This window comes from Megalopta genalis, chromosome 7, assembly GCF_051020955.1.
Source record: "Megalopta genalis isolate 19385.01 chromosome 7, iyMegGena1_principal, whole genome shotgun sequence".
Classification (NCBI taxonomy): Eukaryota; Metazoa; Arthropoda; class Insecta; order Hymenoptera; family Halictidae; genus Megalopta; species Megalopta genalis.
This window is the reverse complement of record NC_135019.1, coordinates 15,653,054-15,672,763: the sequence shown is the minus strand read 5'-3', so window position 1 is coordinate 15,672,763 and position 19,710 is coordinate 15,653,054. Positions and strand designations below refer to the sequence as shown.

The 19,710-nt window shown below is 40.7% G+C and overlaps 1 protein-coding gene across 1 annotated transcript in view; it reads left to right on the top strand.

The window, feature by feature from the left end:
• Nucleotides 1-19,426, top strand: part of LOC117221768 (uncharacterized) — a 77,141-nt gene extending 57,715 nt beyond the window's left edge. Inside the window, exons 6-9 of the mRNA XM_033472967.2 lie at nucleotides 2,875-2,918; nucleotides 15,421-15,481; nucleotides 15,763-15,809; nucleotides 16,573-19,426. Of these exons, the coding sequence (XP_033328858.2) occupies nucleotides 2,875-2,918; nucleotides 15,421-15,481; nucleotides 15,763-15,809; nucleotides 16,573-17,369 (949 nt within the window). The 3' untranslated portion in view covers nucleotides 17,370-19,426. The remainder of the gene's footprint in view (nucleotides 1-2,874; nucleotides 2,919-15,420; nucleotides 15,482-15,762; nucleotides 15,810-16,572) is intronic.
• The last annotated feature ends 284 nt before the right edge of the window (nucleotides 19,427-19,710 follow it).

Genomic DNA, 19,710 nt, shown 5'->3' with positions numbered 1-19,710 from the left:
GATTTTGCTTTTTCGATCTTTCTATTCGAACAGGTTCTTCGTGTTAACGCAGCGTTTTGGGAAAAATAATTCGTTTCCATAACAGCAGAATTTCGAGAAGAGCGCACAGGACGTGAGCGTCGAAATTCCATTTTTCTTGCTAAATTTGCATGTCTCTCCTGGGCCAAGGAGTTATAAATATTTCAGTCGACGCGCGGTTTCGAAGCTTTCGATAACGACGAAAACGAGGAGCGGGGGCACAATGCCGATAGCTGGTTCTTCCCCTGGGGCAAGGAATTTCGATCGACCTGACCGCGCGCACCGCCTTGTCCGAACACACCGGACGCGGCACGTCCGCGTCCAATCTGTAATTCAAATTTCAAGTAAAATTAATTGAACGCACGTCATTCTTCACGTTCCGCCTGACGCGGCGCGGCGCGGCGAGGCGCCATTTTTCGATATTTCATTCTATGTATACTCATTGATGGATTGCGTCTCCGAGCGACGCGACTGTCGCGCGTCGCTTCCATCGAGAATACCAGTCGACGATTGTCCGAAACATTTGGAGAACGTAACTCTTTTTTATTCGTTCGAATTTTTCTGACCAATTGAATTACATCAATTGAATTTACTGCACATGTCGCGGACCAAATCCCGCGAAATTTTAACCCTTAGCGCTCCGCGCGTTTCTCGAGTACCGCCTACCAGCAACTCCGGCACATTTTTGGAGCGGAGCGCCTGAGATAAAGAATGTCATATTTTGATGTGACATTGTTATAATACAACTCAATTTTCAATTATGTTACAGATCTTTGAATTTGAAACGTTGATCGTTCGACGGTCCGATCTCGACTCTTCGATTGTCTGTTGGTGACACTCTTCCGTGGCAACCCCTATCTTCCATTATTTTTTAAGGAGTTGTTCACAACTTTCACATTACAGCGACTTGATTTGGACAAGTCACCGTAACAATACGATTATTCGAGCGTCGCGGCTCATTCTTATAGCTGCCGATTGTCAACAATTATAAAAACGAGGCGCGAGGCTCGAATAATCGTATTCCCTCTACCCAAATTGTCCATTTTTGTTTACAAACTAAAGGATAAATTAACCCTTAGCGCTCCGCGCGTTTCTCGAGTACTGCCTACCAGCAACTCCGGCACATTTTTGAGATAAAATCCTGAGATAAAGGCAGTCTTATTTTGAGCGAAAAAGATTACACGTCCTTGTGAACGCATTTGATTTTATTTATTTCATAAATATACATTTTCCTATTGTAAATAAAAGATAAATTTTAAATTTTGTAATTCACCATGGTGTGATATCTTTGGTAACAATCTTCCACGCGCATTCTGGGTTTACTTCGACAAGTGTCACAGTATTCACTTAGTCAAATAGAGTTACCAGATATTTCTTTCAAGTTTAGAACATTTTCTGCCTAATTGTTGGTTTCCTTTATAATTTCATTTACCAATTCGTCCGTGGAAAATAATTTACAATATTGCATCGGCTGTTCAATGTTTGTAGGAACTTGTGGTCCAATGACCTGTGGCAATACACTAAAAGCTATTCTATCTGGAATATGTAATTCTTCCGTAACATCGCGCCATTCATCCAAGTCTTACAACGAATCTTCGCTTTCACTTTCAATAATTCTCATTCTTCGTCTCTTTGGTAGAATAATTTCGCTACTACTACTCGAAATGTCAGAATCATAATCAACATTGTCTTCCACAATGTCTTTTAACTCTTCGAAATCAAATACGTCTTCGGTATCACACGGCTCTGAATTCTCATCGTAATATTTATTTTTCTCCACGTTGCTAATCATAGGAAAGGTCAAAAAATGGTTTAATCGTAATGGTACAGACTTAGCACGTTTTAGCTACAGATAACAATTGCTAACGCCGACGATAACGTATGCTAAAAATATTTGGCTCCGCAGCGGAGCCTTCGGAGTTACGGAACAAGTGACAAATGTCTCCGTAGCGGAGCCTTCGGAGCGCTAAGGGTTAATAAACGCATTTCAATGATTTCCCCGATGCTGGTACAATAAATCAGTTGATTTTGTATCAGTTAATTTGATTTCCATCGAATATCGGGTCGAACGGGATCGATTTGGGAAGCATGAGTTGTTCTCGGACAGCGCGAGCGATCGTGGAAAGCAGCTGGTGAAGTCGGTGAATGAGTTAGTGCCTCGAATCGTGTATGGAAGACTAATCGACGATGTAGACCGCGGGGAATCCGGTTCGAGGGTAAAAGGGACCAAAGCCACTAAAACGGTCCTATTAAGCCTCCCTGCGGTAACACAATCGAGCTCTCTCGCCCATTCTCGCAGAATGCTGGCAGCCAGCATTTCGTGGAACCAAGTTCATTCTGGGTTCGTTCACTGGAAAAGAGAGATCCGAAACGATTTCACGGTTATCGGTGCACTTTCGTTTCCCTTTTCAACGAAATTTATTAACGAAATTACATGGCACTTTTGTCGGATATAATCATATAATTATAATATTTCGGACGATAGCCTATTCTGTTCGCGGCCCGAAGGGATTTCAATGAATTAATAGGTCGAGAGTTCTTAGACATTTCTGGACAATGATTATTATTAAATTTCCTTGTTATTACGAAGAAATATTTTACACGGCGAAATTAATATGTTTCTTATAGATTCTATTAGATTATTGTATAATGATCAATAAAGATAAAAAAGAGTTTGTACGAAGATCCGCAGTCTATCGGTACCAACGTCTCTTAAATATGATAAAATCAATACATAATCGCAATCGTGTGGTTGTCGGATTCTATTCAACGTCGGTTGAAACGCCGGGAATCTAATTTACAATCAATTCATTTTGTAATGTTAATGTTTTGTGTAATGTTTTTGTTTCCTTTCAGGTTCTTTAAGTTAATGGATGATTTTACGTCTGCTTGCGGTGAAGGTCAGTCTGTTCAACTATTTTTTTTATACCTAATTTTGACCGGGAAACCCTTTAACATTATTACTAGACTGCGGATTTTATGCGATTATGATAAAATCGAGCAGACGACTGCGTATAAAAAAAAAACAGTGGAGAGATTTAAAAAAACGATCTGAAAAATATCCATACATCGTCTTCGACATATTAAGATTATTATTTATTTCACCGAATCTTAATTGTTTCGCATTCCCTTCGATTAGAAAATGCGTTTAACGTTTCCAGCTGCGTATGCAATTTTTGAATCTTAATACATTGAAAACCATTGATGTACGTTTTTTTTTCTTTTTATAATCCCTTCGTCGTGCTTCGAATAGGATAGGTTTGTCCGAAGTTTGACGATGATGCAAGGTACACGGGGGTCTTGCGCGAACTTGTTTGTCATTTCTATTCCATCCAGCAACTAAAAAAGATCGTCTATCGATTTTCGGAACGTTGTTGCAAAGGGGAGCTTCGATCATTCAAATCCATGGTATATACTTTATTATATAATTAATATATTATATATTAATATACTATATATTATTATATATTATATACTATATATTATTATATATTATATACTATATACTATATATTATTATATATTATATACTATATACTATATATTATTATATATTATATACTACATATTAGTATATATTATATACTATATATTAATGAGTATTATACATTATATGGTATATACTTTATTATATAATTAATATATTATATATTAATATACTATATATTAGTATATATTATATACTATATATTAATAGTATTATACTTTATATGGTATATACTTTATTCACGAAACTGTTCAACGAACGATGCAAGAATTTGTATTATTTTCAAGGAGAACAAGACATGTCTTCTCGGTTTCTCGCTCGCTATATCATGTGAAACGTGTTACAACACAACGACACCTTTGTCATTGAAATGAAAACTTCTGTCATTACATTCTGTCGTAAATGTCTAAACAATTGTCGACTGTCTGCCTCTACAACGGTGTACGCGCAGCTGAACGAGATCGACGCGTGTGCGCAAAGTTCCTAGAAAATCGGTGAGCTTCAGGAATCGCCTCGAGAACTACATATTCTCGTTAGTTACACCAGCAAATTTCATTCATTTCTATCGATTCGTAGAGTGAAAGTTATTTTGTAATATTAGGATGTCCTACAAGTTCTTTCCGCGCCGCGCTATGAATGACTCCAACTGACTGCGTTTATACATATAAACACGCTGGCTTATCTCTTGACTATTTAGGGTATCGGTTTCAGACGTCTCAGAGCTCTTTTAGAGTACGTTTCGTTGGTGACAAAGCTCCTTATAAAATTTTTCTGAGCCGTTCAATATGAGTAGCCAAAAGAAGCATTTTCGGCATGTTATGCTTTAAAAAAAGTGATAGGGCAAAGGACACTGCAAACGAGATTTGTACCGTTTACAGTGACGGTTCTACGACTATTAGGACAGTCCGCAATTGGTTTAAGAGATTTAGAGCTGGCAATTTTGATTTGAAAGATGAAGACCGCAGTGTCCAACAACGACGGACGCGAACTTTATCAATTATATGCTCGCTGAAAATCCGCGATATAGCGTGCGCGAGATAGCGGATGCCACTAACATATCCAGGACAACGGTACATAAGCATTTAATCAAGTTGGGATATGTGAATCGATTCGAAGTTCCACACCGTCGATAGGTATTGACACCAGCCTTATGAACCGCGTCTCTACGTGCGATTTGCTTCTCCAACGACATGGCAGAAATCCTTTCCTAAAGAGGCTTGTCACTGGAGACGAGATTTGGATTTTATACCAAAATGTGCATCGAAAACGAACGTGGTCGAAAGGAAATAGTCCCTCAATTGTTGCGAAGCCAGGACTTCATCCGAAGAAAGTTCTTTCGTGCATTTGGTGGGGCTGGAAAGGTGTAATCTACTACGAGCTCCTTCCTCAAGGTGAAACGATCGATTCAGCTAAATATTGTAATCAACTCGACGAATTGAAAGCCGCCATAGCAGAAAAACGGCCAGAATTGGCGAACCGACGCGGCGTCGTTTTTCATCGCGACAACGCAAAACCGCTTGTTGCGTTGTTCGTAAGACAAAAATTATTGCAATTTGATTGGGACGTTCTACCTCATCCTCCGTACTCCCCAGACATTGCTCTGTCCGATTATTACCTGTTCTTCTCGTTAAAAAATTCTCTCCGTGAAAAACGGTTTAAATTCGTAAGCGAAATAAAAACGCGTCCTGATCAATATTTTGCAAATAAGCCTCGACAATCTTGGAAAGACGGCATAACGAGGCTTCCTGAAAGATGGAGGAAGGTAATAGAGCAGAACGGTTCATGTATAACTCAATAAATCAACTTTAACACGTTGACTGCCGCGTCACCCTTATTCGGGTGACAGTAAAAGTTCTCATCAAGCCACGTCATCGTAATTCGGGTGACGCTGATTTGACTACTTACAAAGGATTTCCGATAATATTTCAACAAATATTCTACAAGAGGTAACGAAACTATTGAATTCTTATAAAAATGGTTTATTAAAAAAATTATTCGCAGTGTATAACATTAAAACATTCTCTGCAAAGTTGAGGTTGATCAGGACAGCTTGGACAAAAAGTTGTTTGTTTTTTCAGATATGCTCGTGCCTCTGATCGGTCCATTTCGTATCTTTTATTTGAACTGTAGCTTCCTCGGTATCATCAACATTTCTTCCTTCTTCCATGACCAATTCTCGTAAAATCTCGTCAATAGTATCTGCATAACATTCATTATCACTAAGATTATATTTATCAGTATCCAAATCAGAATCTGACGATGTAATTTTATTTATGCTTCTCCTTCCGGGCAATCCGATCTCTTTTCATTATTGAAAAAAATAAGGGCAGAGATTTTAAGTTATACCATTCGATACTCGGCAAAGATTCCAACTGTTCATGCAGGATCAGAAACAGATATGAATTAACAGCGCACGCTTCCTATAGCGGCACGGGTGGCCTGTAGGAGATTTTGTTGTAAATACGCGTGGCAGTCAACGTGTTAAACAACAAATATCGTGTAATCATTTCGCATCAGAAAAAAGGAAAGAACGTATGGGGCACTCTAATATTTAGAGAATTCGGATATCGTAGGTGAGATAGGATAGCAGAGGTTCGTTCCAGCACGTGTATACGGCGGTAGCCGAATCTCGCGGTTTAGCGTGGCATGGTAGCAATGGTACGAAGTCGAAAGTAAACCACGCGCCGCGAAAGCTCGCATAATTTCTCGGGCAGAGCGGCGCGGCGGCGCGGCAGAGCAGTTCCGTTGGGCAGGCAAGGTGAGAGATAACTAAGCCGAGTCGATTTACAGTGGCCGGTGATTTATCGGCCTTGGAATGCGAGATGTCGTTAATCGTGTTGCACGCACCTCGCGGCCCGCCTATGGCCTGTACGCGGGGCGCATGCGCGCGCGCGCGCCTCGACGCCGAGAAGAAGAGTCGTGTATGTTTACGAGTGTTTATGCTTGTATTCGGCGGCCGATACCGGCGAACGTTCGAACTTGAATCGTTCGATTGATTTAAGGCGGCAGTAATCGGCCGACTGAAAAGCCCTTGCGCGCTCCGCGTATGTACCGTGGATATTTTCGTGTTTATGTACAAGCACGGGCGAACGTTAAGGTCCTTTCCCGTTTCAACGGCTCTTACATATATTTCCAGCGGTGTTTACGTTCTTTGCTAGAAGTCTGGGGATACGCGAAAGGAGAGCCATCCACCAGAGGCTATTTGAGCCGACGTACCTTCCGCTTATATATCATATTGCCACATTAACCACGTCGCTTCGGGTCGTACTTCGCGACTACTCTAGTAGCCCGAAAACGAAAACCAACCTCTGCGTTCACCGGGGAGTAGCCGGTACGGAGCAAGGAGTGGGGGAGTAGGGAACAGGGAGTAGGGAGTAGAGAAGGAGGGGGTAGGGAGTGCCGTGCGATACTGCCTACTGCCTAATATCCTTATTTTATTTTCATCTACATATGTCGTTTCAGAGCTGTAAATCAACGTCGAGACGTGTTTTCACTCGATTGTTAACAGAAAATTCGCGCCATTTCATTCCGTCGTCGTAGAAACGCCTGTTCAAGCGCGCGGTTCGAGGAATTTCTTCAAGGAATACCCTAAGAGTACGCGTACATGTACTTGAACGCACATGCGTACAGCGCATATTTGATTTGGTTTTAGCAGGCATCGTTATTAGGATTCCAGATCGATAACATTGATCCGCGGTTCGCCTCGATTAACCCCTTAACGTGCACGCTCGAGTTAACTCGAGCGCGCTAAACTGGCCAAACTGTGCACACTCGAGATAATTCGAGCGGCGTTGTACTTTATGTTGCTATAATTTTTCATACTCGAATGCAATCGAGAATTGAAAATAACAATGTGAAAGCAAAAAAGAAAACATTCGTTTTATTGATATTTATCATTCACATGGAATTGTAAGCTATAACACTTACTTATTCAAGTATAAAATATATCCTTTCTTTACTTATCACTTACGACTTATCTCTCCCTTGGGAGCCGCTTTCCGACAGCGTATTCATATTCAGATTCTGATTCGCTCATTTTTCAATATATATTTTACTAAAATATAATGTAAAATAAAATATAAATATAATAATAAATATTATAAATACTAGTATTGTTATTATTTATGTTTTAAAAGTATAAATAAATATTTTTACTGATAATAATGTTTATTCTGAAATGGGAATTCGAAAAGAAAGATAAAAAAAGTCGATGTGCGTGTAATATTACAATATTCGACTACTTTCTGCAATGTTATCAAAATCCAAAATTGCAATAAAAATTTTGATTATTTTTGTATTTTTGTAATTCTCTTGCCAAGACAACGTTCTAAATTGTGTTCTTTTACATTAAAAAAAATTGATTTTTTTTGGCCGGCCTTTTTCAAACAAACTGTGCATTAAGGGGTTAATACTTAACGATACATTCGATAAGCAGCACACGCGTTCCACGTGAATCGTAATCGGTAATCGATAATCAGTTTCGCCCGGCCCGTCAATTATAATTGATCGAGGAATTCGTTTCGGCCGATAGCGTATCGATCGACACGCTGCTTGTTATATTATTATCATTATTATCGGTGAAGGATCGACGTCTCTGTTGCGTTTTGGCTCCTGCGGAGAATTGTTTGAGTTCGTTTGTCGAGCAGCAGGGCGTCCCCTACGCATATCTTCCTCTTTCCCGAGGCCATCATCCGCGCTATGGGGAAGTAGTCTAGATTTCTCAACGTATAATCGCGTGTTTAGATTTTAGTGGTGATAACGGTTTTCATTGCGAAACAACGATTAACCCCTTAATGCACAGTTTTTTTTTTAAAAAGGCCGGCCAAAAAAAATCAATTTTTTTAAATGGGAAAAAACAATTTAGAACGTTGTCTTGGCAAGAAAATTACAAAAATATAAAAATAATCAAAATTTTTATTGCAATTCTAATTTTCAGAATATTACTATTATTATTATTATTGTTATCATTATTATAATTATTATTATTATAATATTTTATTTTACATTATATTTTAGTAAAATATATATTGAAAAATGAGCGAATCAGAATCTGAATACGAATACGCTGTCGGAAAGCGGCTCACAAGGAAAAAGGAAATCTAGGAAAAAGGATATATTTTATACTTGAATAAGTAAGTGCTATAGCTTACAATCCCATGTAAATGATAAATATAAATAAAACGATTGTTTCTTTTTTGCTTTCACATTGTTATTTTCAATTCTCGATTGCATTCGAGTGTGAAAAATTATAGCAACATAAAGTACAACGCCGCTCGAATTATCTCGAGTGTGCACAGTCTGGCCAGTTTAGCGCGCTCGAGTTAACTCGAGCGTGCACGTTAAGGGATTAAACGAAGAGCATTGTTTTTATGCGACGATGGCCAGGATTAGTGTAAATCAGGGGTGTCAAACTCGCGGCCCGAGATGAACATTTTTGATGTCAAGTATCAGGACGTAAACAATAATTTAACTTTATATATGTTTATTACAATGTACTAGTCAAAATAAAAATATTTGTTTCTATGAACATTGATTTTTTTTTGCGGCCCACCTAAAGTTAAGCATTGTTTATTTGGCCCAAGTTAGCTTTTGAGTTTGACACTCCTGGGGTAAATGGTACGCTTGCACGCAGCCGCGATATTTTAGCAAATTATGTTGAAATGCAATTCTGATCGTACCTGAGCCGAGTTCTCCTTCGAACAGAATAAACGAACGTAGAATCGCTCTCGATCGGCGATGAACCGCGCTACTCGCGCCCGTCGAAAGGGATATTAATTACACGCCGCGGTCGGAGGTTTGCCATTGCAGAAGCTGGAGATGTATTACTCGATATTTAATCGTCCGCGAAAGTCGATACAGCGGATCAGAAAGGTCTTAAGGTCATTAGGAATCTTTCCGAGGATCGGTTTATTTGTCTTTGCCAGCCTTAAGCATGTCGGCGAATCGCGAGACGCGAGCCGCGAGACGCGCACCGCCGCAGGGGTGCTCGCTCGCTCGCTCGCTCTAGATTCGCATTAGATGCCGACGTGTTCTCAGAATATTCCCGTCTTCTGCAAGATATATGTTTCTGCGTATGCAAAAGAGAGATGACCCTGTGATAGATAGGAACGTGGAATGATCTTACCTCGCTTGTTCTCCGCGTGTAAAGCCGGGCTTTTACCATCTATTCAAATGGCCAACCGCCATTCCGGAGTTGCCACCAACTTACAATTCCATCGAAATTTTCGCCAATCGATTAGTCTACGTTCGCGTTGTCTAATGATCACGCCGTTAATTAAGCTGTATCTTTCGTCGATTAAATGTCGGTGGAGAAGTGAGACACGAGTCCGATAAGATTAGAATACGCTTACTTTTCTCAGCTTGTTTTAGGTGTTCGATCAACTTTAACGCTTGTGAAGCGCTATCGTATGTATAACTTGCTCGAACAACACGATAATACAGTAATGTCTCTCTAATCGACGCTCAGATTGTGCAGAAAAATGGACAATTTTGTAAGAGGAGATACGATTGTACGAGCCTTGTGGCTCGTTTTTTATGATTATCGATTGTCAACAATTATAGAAACGAGCTGCAAGGCTCGAATAATCGTATTTTTTCTCTTTCTCAATTGTCCATTTTTGTGGACAATCTGAGCGTCAATTAGAGAGACATTATTGTAATCTGAGCGTCAGTTAGGGGACATTACTATATCTCTTGTTCCCAAATTGTCCACTTTTGTGTACAATCTGAGCGTCGATTAGGGAGAATTTACTGTACAAATATCTATAAAATTTGGTAAATTTCTGTAATTCGGATAATTTTCTGTTTCAAATAAAAAACGGTGAAACTTGTCCGAGTATCTAACACATTGTAGAAAATATATCAGTATAACAATTTTTGAAGTCGCATATCTGCCAGAAAATTAGCCTAAACAATCTTAATAGATCTGTATATTAATGCGACAAACGTGGAAACTTGAAAATGCCGATACTCGAAAACTGGCGAATTTGTTGCACGCGTGAGAATATACGATTATTTGAATAATAGACAATCTAAGCGTCAATTAGAGAGACATTACTGTACTCGAAAAATAAACGATACGATCATTCGATCCTTGCGGTTCATTTTTATAGTTACGAATTGTCAACAACTATAAAAACGAGATGCGAGGCTCATTTTTTATGGTTATCGATTGTCAACAATTATAAGAACAAGCTGCAAGGCTCGAACAATTGTATCTTATCTTTCAAAATTGTCCATTTTTGTGGACAATCCGAGCGTCAATTAGGGAGACATAACTGCATTTGGTGTAATTCGAGTTTTCAAATACAGTAAATTCTCCCCAATTGTCCCTGAGCTTGTGAACAAAAATGGACAATTTGGGAAGTAGCCGCGAGGCTCGAGTAATCGTATCTCCTCTTCTCAAATTGTCCATTTTTGTTTACAAGCTGAGGAACAATAGGGGAGAATTTACTGTATCGATTATTATGAATTTGTGGGAAGAATGGCTACGCAAATTGCAGAGCTGCGAAGATATCGGAAAAATTTCACAGTATTGCGACATCACTTTCAAATTAATTGAAACTATTAAAGGAAGGAATGCATTCGCATCAGTCTTCTGGTTTTTCAATAACGATTTATTCAGGAAACGATGTCGATAGACGTACAGTAAGTAGATAGTACAGTAAGATAGACGTACAGTCTTAACTGACGCTCAGATTGTGCACAAAAATGGACAATTTGGGAAGAGGAGATACGATTGTTCGAGCCTTGTGGCTCGTCTTTTATGATTATCGATTGTCAACAACTATAAGAACGAGCTGCAGGGCTCGAACAATCGTATCTCCTCTTCCGAAATTGTCCAGTTTTGTGGACAATCTGAGCGTCAGTTAGGGAGACATTACTGTAGTTCTAATTTACTTTCCACCGAGATTCGAATAAATGGTAATTTCGAAAAGATCGCAACAATTTGATAGAATCACGACAGTCGACGAGTCTTAAATACATAGTGTTTGTTGCACTTTAACCCTTTGCACTCGAAGCCATTTTAACTCTAAATGCAAGATGGCTTTTCCTGACCTACGCTGCTTCTATTTTATACGACTTGGTGCAGTTAAAAATGCACCAAGTATAAAAATCGAGTCTTGTAATTTATAGAACACTTACTCTTTTAGCGGCAGTCTCTTAAATATAAACAAACTTGAGATAACGTAAACATTATTTTGTATTTTGATATAAGAATTTTTAGCGGTGATAACGTAAAAATTATTTTGTAACATGATATAAGAATATTTTTTTAGCGGTGCCTCAGAGTCACCACTCGAGTGCAAAGGGTTAAACATGGAAACTTTTGACAGAAGCATGTACACAGTTTTAGTTTACAAGACAATCGTTTTTTCCCTTACACGATTGTTTCAAAAGAAAACGATTCGAAGTATCCTGTAGTTTCGATCGTTTCGTACCAAGAGATTTATAAGATTAGCTCCGATTTCCGTCGGAAACGATTTCGAATTCGGCCGCGTTTTGCGCATCGCGTCGCGCGCCCTGCCGCATCGTTCGTATGATACTCTTCAATTACGGTTATTTTTCACGATTCTTTCGGCATCAGGGGCATAATTTCGCCTGGCCCGCTGATAAATATGCCGGCCTTATTGTATGGCAGAGCAGTGAAACGTTCAGACCTCGCTTCTGCGTATAAATGGCGTCATGTTTCCGCGAACGATCTTCTTAAGAGGCTCGCGAAGGTCAACCAACATATCGCATGACCTCCGATGGCCACTTAATTCGGAGTGTAAGACGAGGTGAGAGGCCACGAAGTGGATCCAAAGTGTTGCCGTGTACTCGCGCACACGGCAATTGGTACGCGCGCGCGCGCGCGCGCTCGCAAGCGGGGAAAAGGAAAATTTGCTCTCGCATGGAGATGGAGAGAGAGAGAGAGAGAGAGAGAGAGAGAGAGAGAGAGAGAGAGAGAGAGAGAGAGAGAGAGAGAGAGAGAGAGAGGGAGGGAGAGGGAGTGAGAGAGAGAGAGAGAGAGAGAGAGAGGGAGGGAGAGGGAGTGAGAGAGAGAGAGAGAGGGAGGGAGAGAGAGAGAGAGGGAGAGAGGGAGAGAGAGAGGGATAGAGAGAGAGAGAGAGAGAGAGAGAGAGAGAGGGGAAGACAGAGAGAGGGGGAGAGAGATAAATCGACGGGCAAAAGTGGTAGTAGGGTCGGTCACGCCGACTCACGGCGCTCGTTATTACCTTAGCGACTGCTCCCATCGTGGGTTCGGCCCTTAGAATGAGCGGCGCGGCGCGGCGCGGCGTGACCCAGGCGTTCCTCAAACTCGAATCGTCGTGAATTCGTCGCAGCTTTTGCTGGTAATTTGCGGTAATATTATAATCAGCCCCTTGCTGCGTTCGAAAGGGCGCCCGAAAAGCCGGCCGAAAAGGCGCCGACCCGACCCGACCCGACCACGCCATGCCACCTCTCGCCGAATCGATGACCCATGAAATCGTGTACGTCTCACCTTACGCGCGATGCCCTTCCAATATTTTCGGCGGCGAGGATCTCGCCTCGAACAGACACTGTGCGCTCAACATTCTAAAGTGTCTCAAATATGTACCCGGTAATGCGCGCCACGTTATTATAGCGCCCGCGGTCTTGCGAGCGGCCTTGAAACGAAACGATCGCGATCGCGTTAGAGGGACTAGTTTACTAGAGAAATTTTTGCACGGATACAGCGATTGAATTGCTTCTTTAAAACTCGGCCGAATTTCGAAGGGATTATTCTGCTTTAGCCAGTTAGCTGTGGGGCGTCTCCTTTCCAGAGCGCGTTCCTATATGAGCCGTTTATTTTGAAAGCGGCACAAGTCACTTTAGCGTAATGAAAAGTGGTGATTTTGTAATGTTTATACGAAATTATTTGCACTGAGAAAAATATCAGTATCCCGAGATAACGAATACAAGGTAAATCTTCTCGAAAGTTAGCATCCATATTTTGAAACGTGTTAAAACACGCAAACCCTTAAATATATCGACTTAAAAACAAAGCGACTTATGCCACTTTCGAAATAAACGGCTCATATGTATGCGTCGCGAGAATCAAACCGTAACGAGTATACTCGTCAAACGCAAAGTGTCGCTGTTAAAATATTGCATCGAAAAGACGATTTTATTTTGTCAAATTAACAATTTTGTTACCAATATTTACGTGTTCACTTAATATTAACACTATGCCGTCCGCAGATCTTAGATATGATTCTTTTGTTTGACGCCGGCATAATAGCTTGGAAATTTTAGATTTTGAAAAAAATTTCGAAGATGGCGGTAATATAAATTCCTAAAATTAAGATATGTCATCCAAGAATTTTCGTACTTAATTCTTAGTTAAACAAGCATAATGCTGTAGTTAGTTTGCTGCCTTTTAACACCTAAGAAATATAGTTCAAATGTTATTTCAGTTTTTTAAAATGGCACCAAAGTGGCACCACCGGCATACAAGAGACAGTTTTTGCATGGCACCAGCGTGGTGACACCGGACGGCATAATAGTAACATGTACTACATACATAATAAACGAAAAACACAGGAAAAATCAAATACTTATAAAAGTTAAAAATTCAAATTGTAGAATGGTATTCAACGAAGCAAAGAACGATACATAATATAGCACTTTGCACGTCGAACACCAATATCGTGATTCTTTTCTAATCTTATTTTTATAACAATGTAAACACCTTGGTGTAGGATTGGCCTGAGAATATTCTAAAAATCTTGAAATTTGAGAACATACGAGTATACTTCTTAGTACACTTCTCCATGACGAGTATACTCGTCAAACACAGCTAACTGGTTAAAAGACGTCCGACTGCCTTCGTGATTCAATTTTTGTACAATCATTTTTTTTAAATCGTTGAATCGACTGATATTCTCGATAGAGAAAAGTTGACCTTTAATAATTTCTTTTTAACAAATATTCGCTAAGCGTATTAACTTCAGATTCTTCTGATAAACAAATGATTGGTTGTAATTATTAACCAGTTACAACTCCTTTTCAGAGCGCGCACTTATGTGTGTCGCGAGAATCAAGCGATGACGAGTATACTCGTCGAACACAGAGTAAGTGTCGCTGTCAAAATATTGGATCAGAAAGACGGTTTTATTTTATCAAATTAACTATTTTATTACTGATATTTACTTATTCACTTATCATTAACATATACTACATACACAATAAACGAGAAACGCAGAAAAAATCCAATACTTATAAAAGTTAAAAATTCAAATTGCTGCTATAGAGTGGTATTCAGCAAAGCAAGGAACGATACGTAATGGCACTTTGCACGTCGAACACCGATATCGTGATTTTATTCTAATCTTATTTCTATAACAATGTAAACACTTTCGTGTAGGATTGGTCTCGAAATATTCTAAACGTCTTGAAATTTGAGAACATGTTTTTGTTTTCACTAAAATTACAATTTAAATAGCCAGTAGTCACTACTTTTTACGCACGACGAGTATACTCGTCGCTAACTGGTTAAAAGACGTCCGACTGCCTTCGTGATTCAATTTTCGTACAATCATGTTTTTTAAGTCGTTGAATCGACCGATATTCGACCGTGTAAACAACAAATTTTAATAGAACATGTTTCTCCAATTTTTAAAGGGTGCAAAATTTAGAATTATTTATTGCGCGAGGAGGGTGGTGGGGAGAGAGAGGAGGATGTTGAAAAATATGCGGGAATTTTGGAATATTCTCGTCCGTAATACTTATTTAGTTGGAATTTTCCAATAGTTTTCATAGTCTAATAGTCTATATGGTGGTTTGTCGGTCAAACGACTGCTATAAACGATGCTCGACCCAAACGTTAAGTTCGATTCATAATCGTAATATTATCCCACATGTGTGTTGGCCCTTACGTCAAGCTTGAAAAACGTTCGTTTCTTTTGTTTCAGAAGACATAATCGGCGTTCATTGCACGCATGGTATAAATCGCACCGGATACCTCATTTGTAGGTTAGTACCCTTTCTGTTCATTCTTTATTAGCTGTTTATTATTGCTCGCCTTTACGCGAGTCGATTATTCGATTTAGTATTAATCGTAAGAGCGATCCTTTTCAATCGATAACTATTTGAGATATCGTTGTCGTTTCTAAATGCTATGTGCGCCTGTGTGTATACAAATTTATATCGTGATCATAAGCTCGATAGATGTTTCTTTTGATTTTGTCTCTATAAGTTTATTCGGTATTGGCCAGAGTAAACACGCTTACTATTTTTTACTTCCTTTTTTCCAGATATCTTGTGCAACAATTAGGGTGGGACCCTCAAGAGAGTTTAAAAGGCATGTGATTTTTATAGTTTTCTATTTCGGACGATCGTATTCGATACATATTTTTCAATCGATCAATCAATCAATCAATACAGGTTGACGTCTATCGTTAATCGTCCAGACTTAATCCAGAATCACTTGAAACTAATTCGTCAAACGTGGAAATAACAAAATACGACGAAAGAAGAATATTCTAACCAAATATTTCTTTAAGCTGTAAAGAATACTACAGCATCTCCCCTCCGTTTAATTGCAAAATTTGGCGAATAGAGCAATTAGCGGAGAGGGTACGCGATTCGGGTCAACGTCAACGCGAAAAACTGTCGAAAAACAATTCATCACTCTGTCGACATTTCGCACGGGCTACGATAAACTTTCGAGAATTTTGAACGATACTTTTCACGAACGTTTCAACTTGCTACAACAACAGAGTACAAGTATGCAACGTTGCCACTGTATCGTGTCTTTTTAGAATCCACGTCCAAAAAAATTGCCTGCCTTTTCGTGTCGTTACAGTTGTACAACCCCTCGACAACGATTTTCACGCATTCCCTTTCATTTCCTGCTAATTTGGGCAAAAAACGATGATTCGCGTTAATAATAATAAGTTCGGATGCGTACAGAATCGGTATACAAAGACTCCGTCGACGGTACTCTTCGCCCTTTGTCTCCTGTCCATTGAACGAACTACATCGAACAAAACCGGTTGCAAAAGAAACGCGCATCTTTGACGATTGCATTCGCGATCAAACGATTTCTTCTGTCCATGTTGCAGCGTTCGGTGAGGCTCGGGGCTACCCTATCGAGCGTCCGAATTACATAAACGCGTTAACCCGTTCGCCGGAGGAGCTGGTACCGACGGAAGCAGCGAATCGACCGAAGAGACCGGCCGAACAGCACACCGTCGTGGAAAGCAAGAAACGAAGAACGGAAGAGCCGGCGGTGCGCCCGATGGGTCCGCCAGGATACGTTCCGTTGCGTCGTTTCGCGAAGGACGGCTGCGGCCCGTTCGCGCCGCATCCGCACCCGCCGCCGCCGCTGCCGCCGTTCGGTTTCGCGGGCCCGCCGCACCGTTTCAGGCCCAGGCCGCCGATCCCGCCGTTGAGGGGCCCTCCTCCTATGTACGGGCCCCGGCCGTTCAGGTACGGACCACCGCGTCCAGCCATGCCTCCTCCGCCACCTAGACCAGGGTTCCCTATTCCAGGTTTCCCTCCCCCGCCTCCGCCGCCGCCGCCGCCGCCACCGCCGGGCCCGAATCGAACGGCCGGCGGGGCCCGACTCCCGCTTGGCCCGCCCGCTCGCCTACCTCCGCCGCCACCCCCTCGCGCTAGACCGCGATCCGCGATGCTGAAACACGTGCAGTCGCAGAAGCGAAAGCACCACGTGAGAAACGGCATCGCGTCGCTGATTAAGAACCGCGCCGGAATAGTCAGGCGAACCGGCCAACCGAACAGACTGCTCCCGAAACTGCTCAAGGAACAGGACTTCACCGTGGACACGTTCGAGGAGAACCTCCTGGCCGTCGCCGGGCAACCGAGGCGGTCCAAAGCCAGATTCAATCAGAGAAAGTGACGGCTCGCTGTCCGGCAAGCGTGACGTACTAATTGTAAGCGTATAATGTATCTATAGTCTACAGCGTAAATCGAACGAGAGTCGCGTCACGGTGTCGTCGTCCCCATGTGGCGCGGAAAGACTGGATGCGGCGCGGAACCGACGACGTCGGCGCGGCGGTGATCGATGGTATATGCTCCGACCTGCTTCGCGCGACTCGAAGGAACACGTCCTTCGATTACTCTTCTTTTCGTCCGTTTACGTTTCTGGATGCTGAGATCGTGCTCGTCCCCTGCGATCTCGAAATACGGACGATATTCGCCGTAATCGGTGTTACGGACTCTGGGGTCCTCAGGATCGACTGGACACAGGCGTGGGCGGTGTCGGATGGATGAATTATCTATCCTGGTAGGAACGTGATCGATCGGTGTCACTGAACCTGATTGTCGGCCAATTATTCGGGCTGCCTGTTAACTCGGAACTCTTTGCACTCGGAGCCACTCCGACTCGGGACATTTTCTCGGTTTCGGTACATTTGCGAAAAACGAGTCGGATCGGTCGCCGCTTCGGCGCATTTACGTTTTTTAGCTGCTCGTTTAATGCGAACGAGTTTAACGCTAAACCTACCACCGTCAAAATGACCGATTTTTTTTTATTTTACGATAGTACAAACTTTGGAGACTTCTTTAGATTATCGAAACAAGTCTCATGATTAAAACTTTACAAGATCCAAGTGAATTCTATCTTTTCACTCTTATGAGTCGATGCACGCTAATCGTCATTACAGGTCGGTTGGTTTAGCGTTAACATGGTTCTTAGAAAAAGGTTTTCCGTCACAGTTACCACCCTCGATGGCGAAACGTATGTTGTTATGAGACAAAAATGAATCCACATGGTTGTCGCCTCGTGGCATGGTAATTTTTTTTTTAGGTGATCCGAGTGCAATGGGAAATTAGTATTCCGTACGGGGAGTTTCACCTAAACCGAATCGTCCAATTGTCTTTTCTCCTGTAACTTGAAATCCGAAACGTCGATCAACGTAAGATAACACGAATAAATGTTTTGTTTTTTTTAAAAGATATTAAATATGACGTAATGCCCTGTGGAATTGCACCGGACAAATGATAGAAGATTCATTCGTATTTATGTATATAGTTTTCTTTGAGATAAACAGGTATCGCCCAAGGTTTGGGGATGATCGAATGATTTTTTTTCCATTTTCTAGCTTATAAGGAAACTAAATATATTCGCTATTAATTTATGTTAACATTTTCTTTTCACGTGACAAGTCTTATCATTTTCTTTGCCTTTATTGTTCATGAGAATATGTGTTACGTAAGAGAGGGTAGCAAATACCGGATTATGTACTGTGAAATGTCGAATTTTTAATCATTCGCAACTCGCTCGTTTCGAGGATCGACCGTATATCCAAATACTGCATATCCTTATTGTTTAGTCGATGCTATCGCGTAAAATATTTGTAAAAATTACTAATTCTCCAAAGTAAAAAAAAACAATAATGATGATCGATAGGGAATTGTGTAAGCTATAAAGTGATAGATAAATATCTACTTTGAATTCTTTTCGTCATTTGAACAATAAAGTTGCCAAAGATAGCAAACCTAATTTTACACGATGAGTACAAACGGAGAGAGAGAGAGAGAGAGAGAGAGAGAGAGAAAAAGAGAGAGGGAGAGTATGATTTTGACAACATTACATTAACGGAACCATTTTAGTTTTGAAGGAGGAGCGTGAGCCCATGCCTGTTGTCCATGCTAATGTACAGACTGTAATTCGATACTTATGAGAGCAATCAGGGAACCCGCAAATTCGGCAGATCATGAAACATTGATATACAACGGATCATAGGAACAAAAAAGTTACAAAAAGTTTCAAAATTCTGCCGAAATTTTGCGTGCCCTTATCCCTCCTGTTAGTTTGGTAATGGGATGTCGCAACTACTAGAGATAAGTAATTTAAACCGTTAATTTTAATTCAGCACCTGTTCTACGTAGGTTAAGTTTACCATAAACTCTTCAAACAGTGTATTTAAAGAATAAATGTAAAGAGAAACGTTATTAATGCTGAATATATATATATATAAATATATATATATATATAGTGCTTAACTTTTATAATGTATCTGAAATATGGTGAGAAGCAGCGGGAGAGGATTCCAAGTTTGTTATCAACGTAATGCCGTAAAAAGGTTTTCTTTTTCTAGAACGACGTTGCTGTTTGCTTCGGAACGAGCAAACAAGTATTAATTGTTAGTCTTCCGTTAAGTCGTTCGGAAAGATTAAAAACACGATTAATACAATTAGTAGTCGTCAGCCTGAAACTGTGCAAATTTTCCGGATGA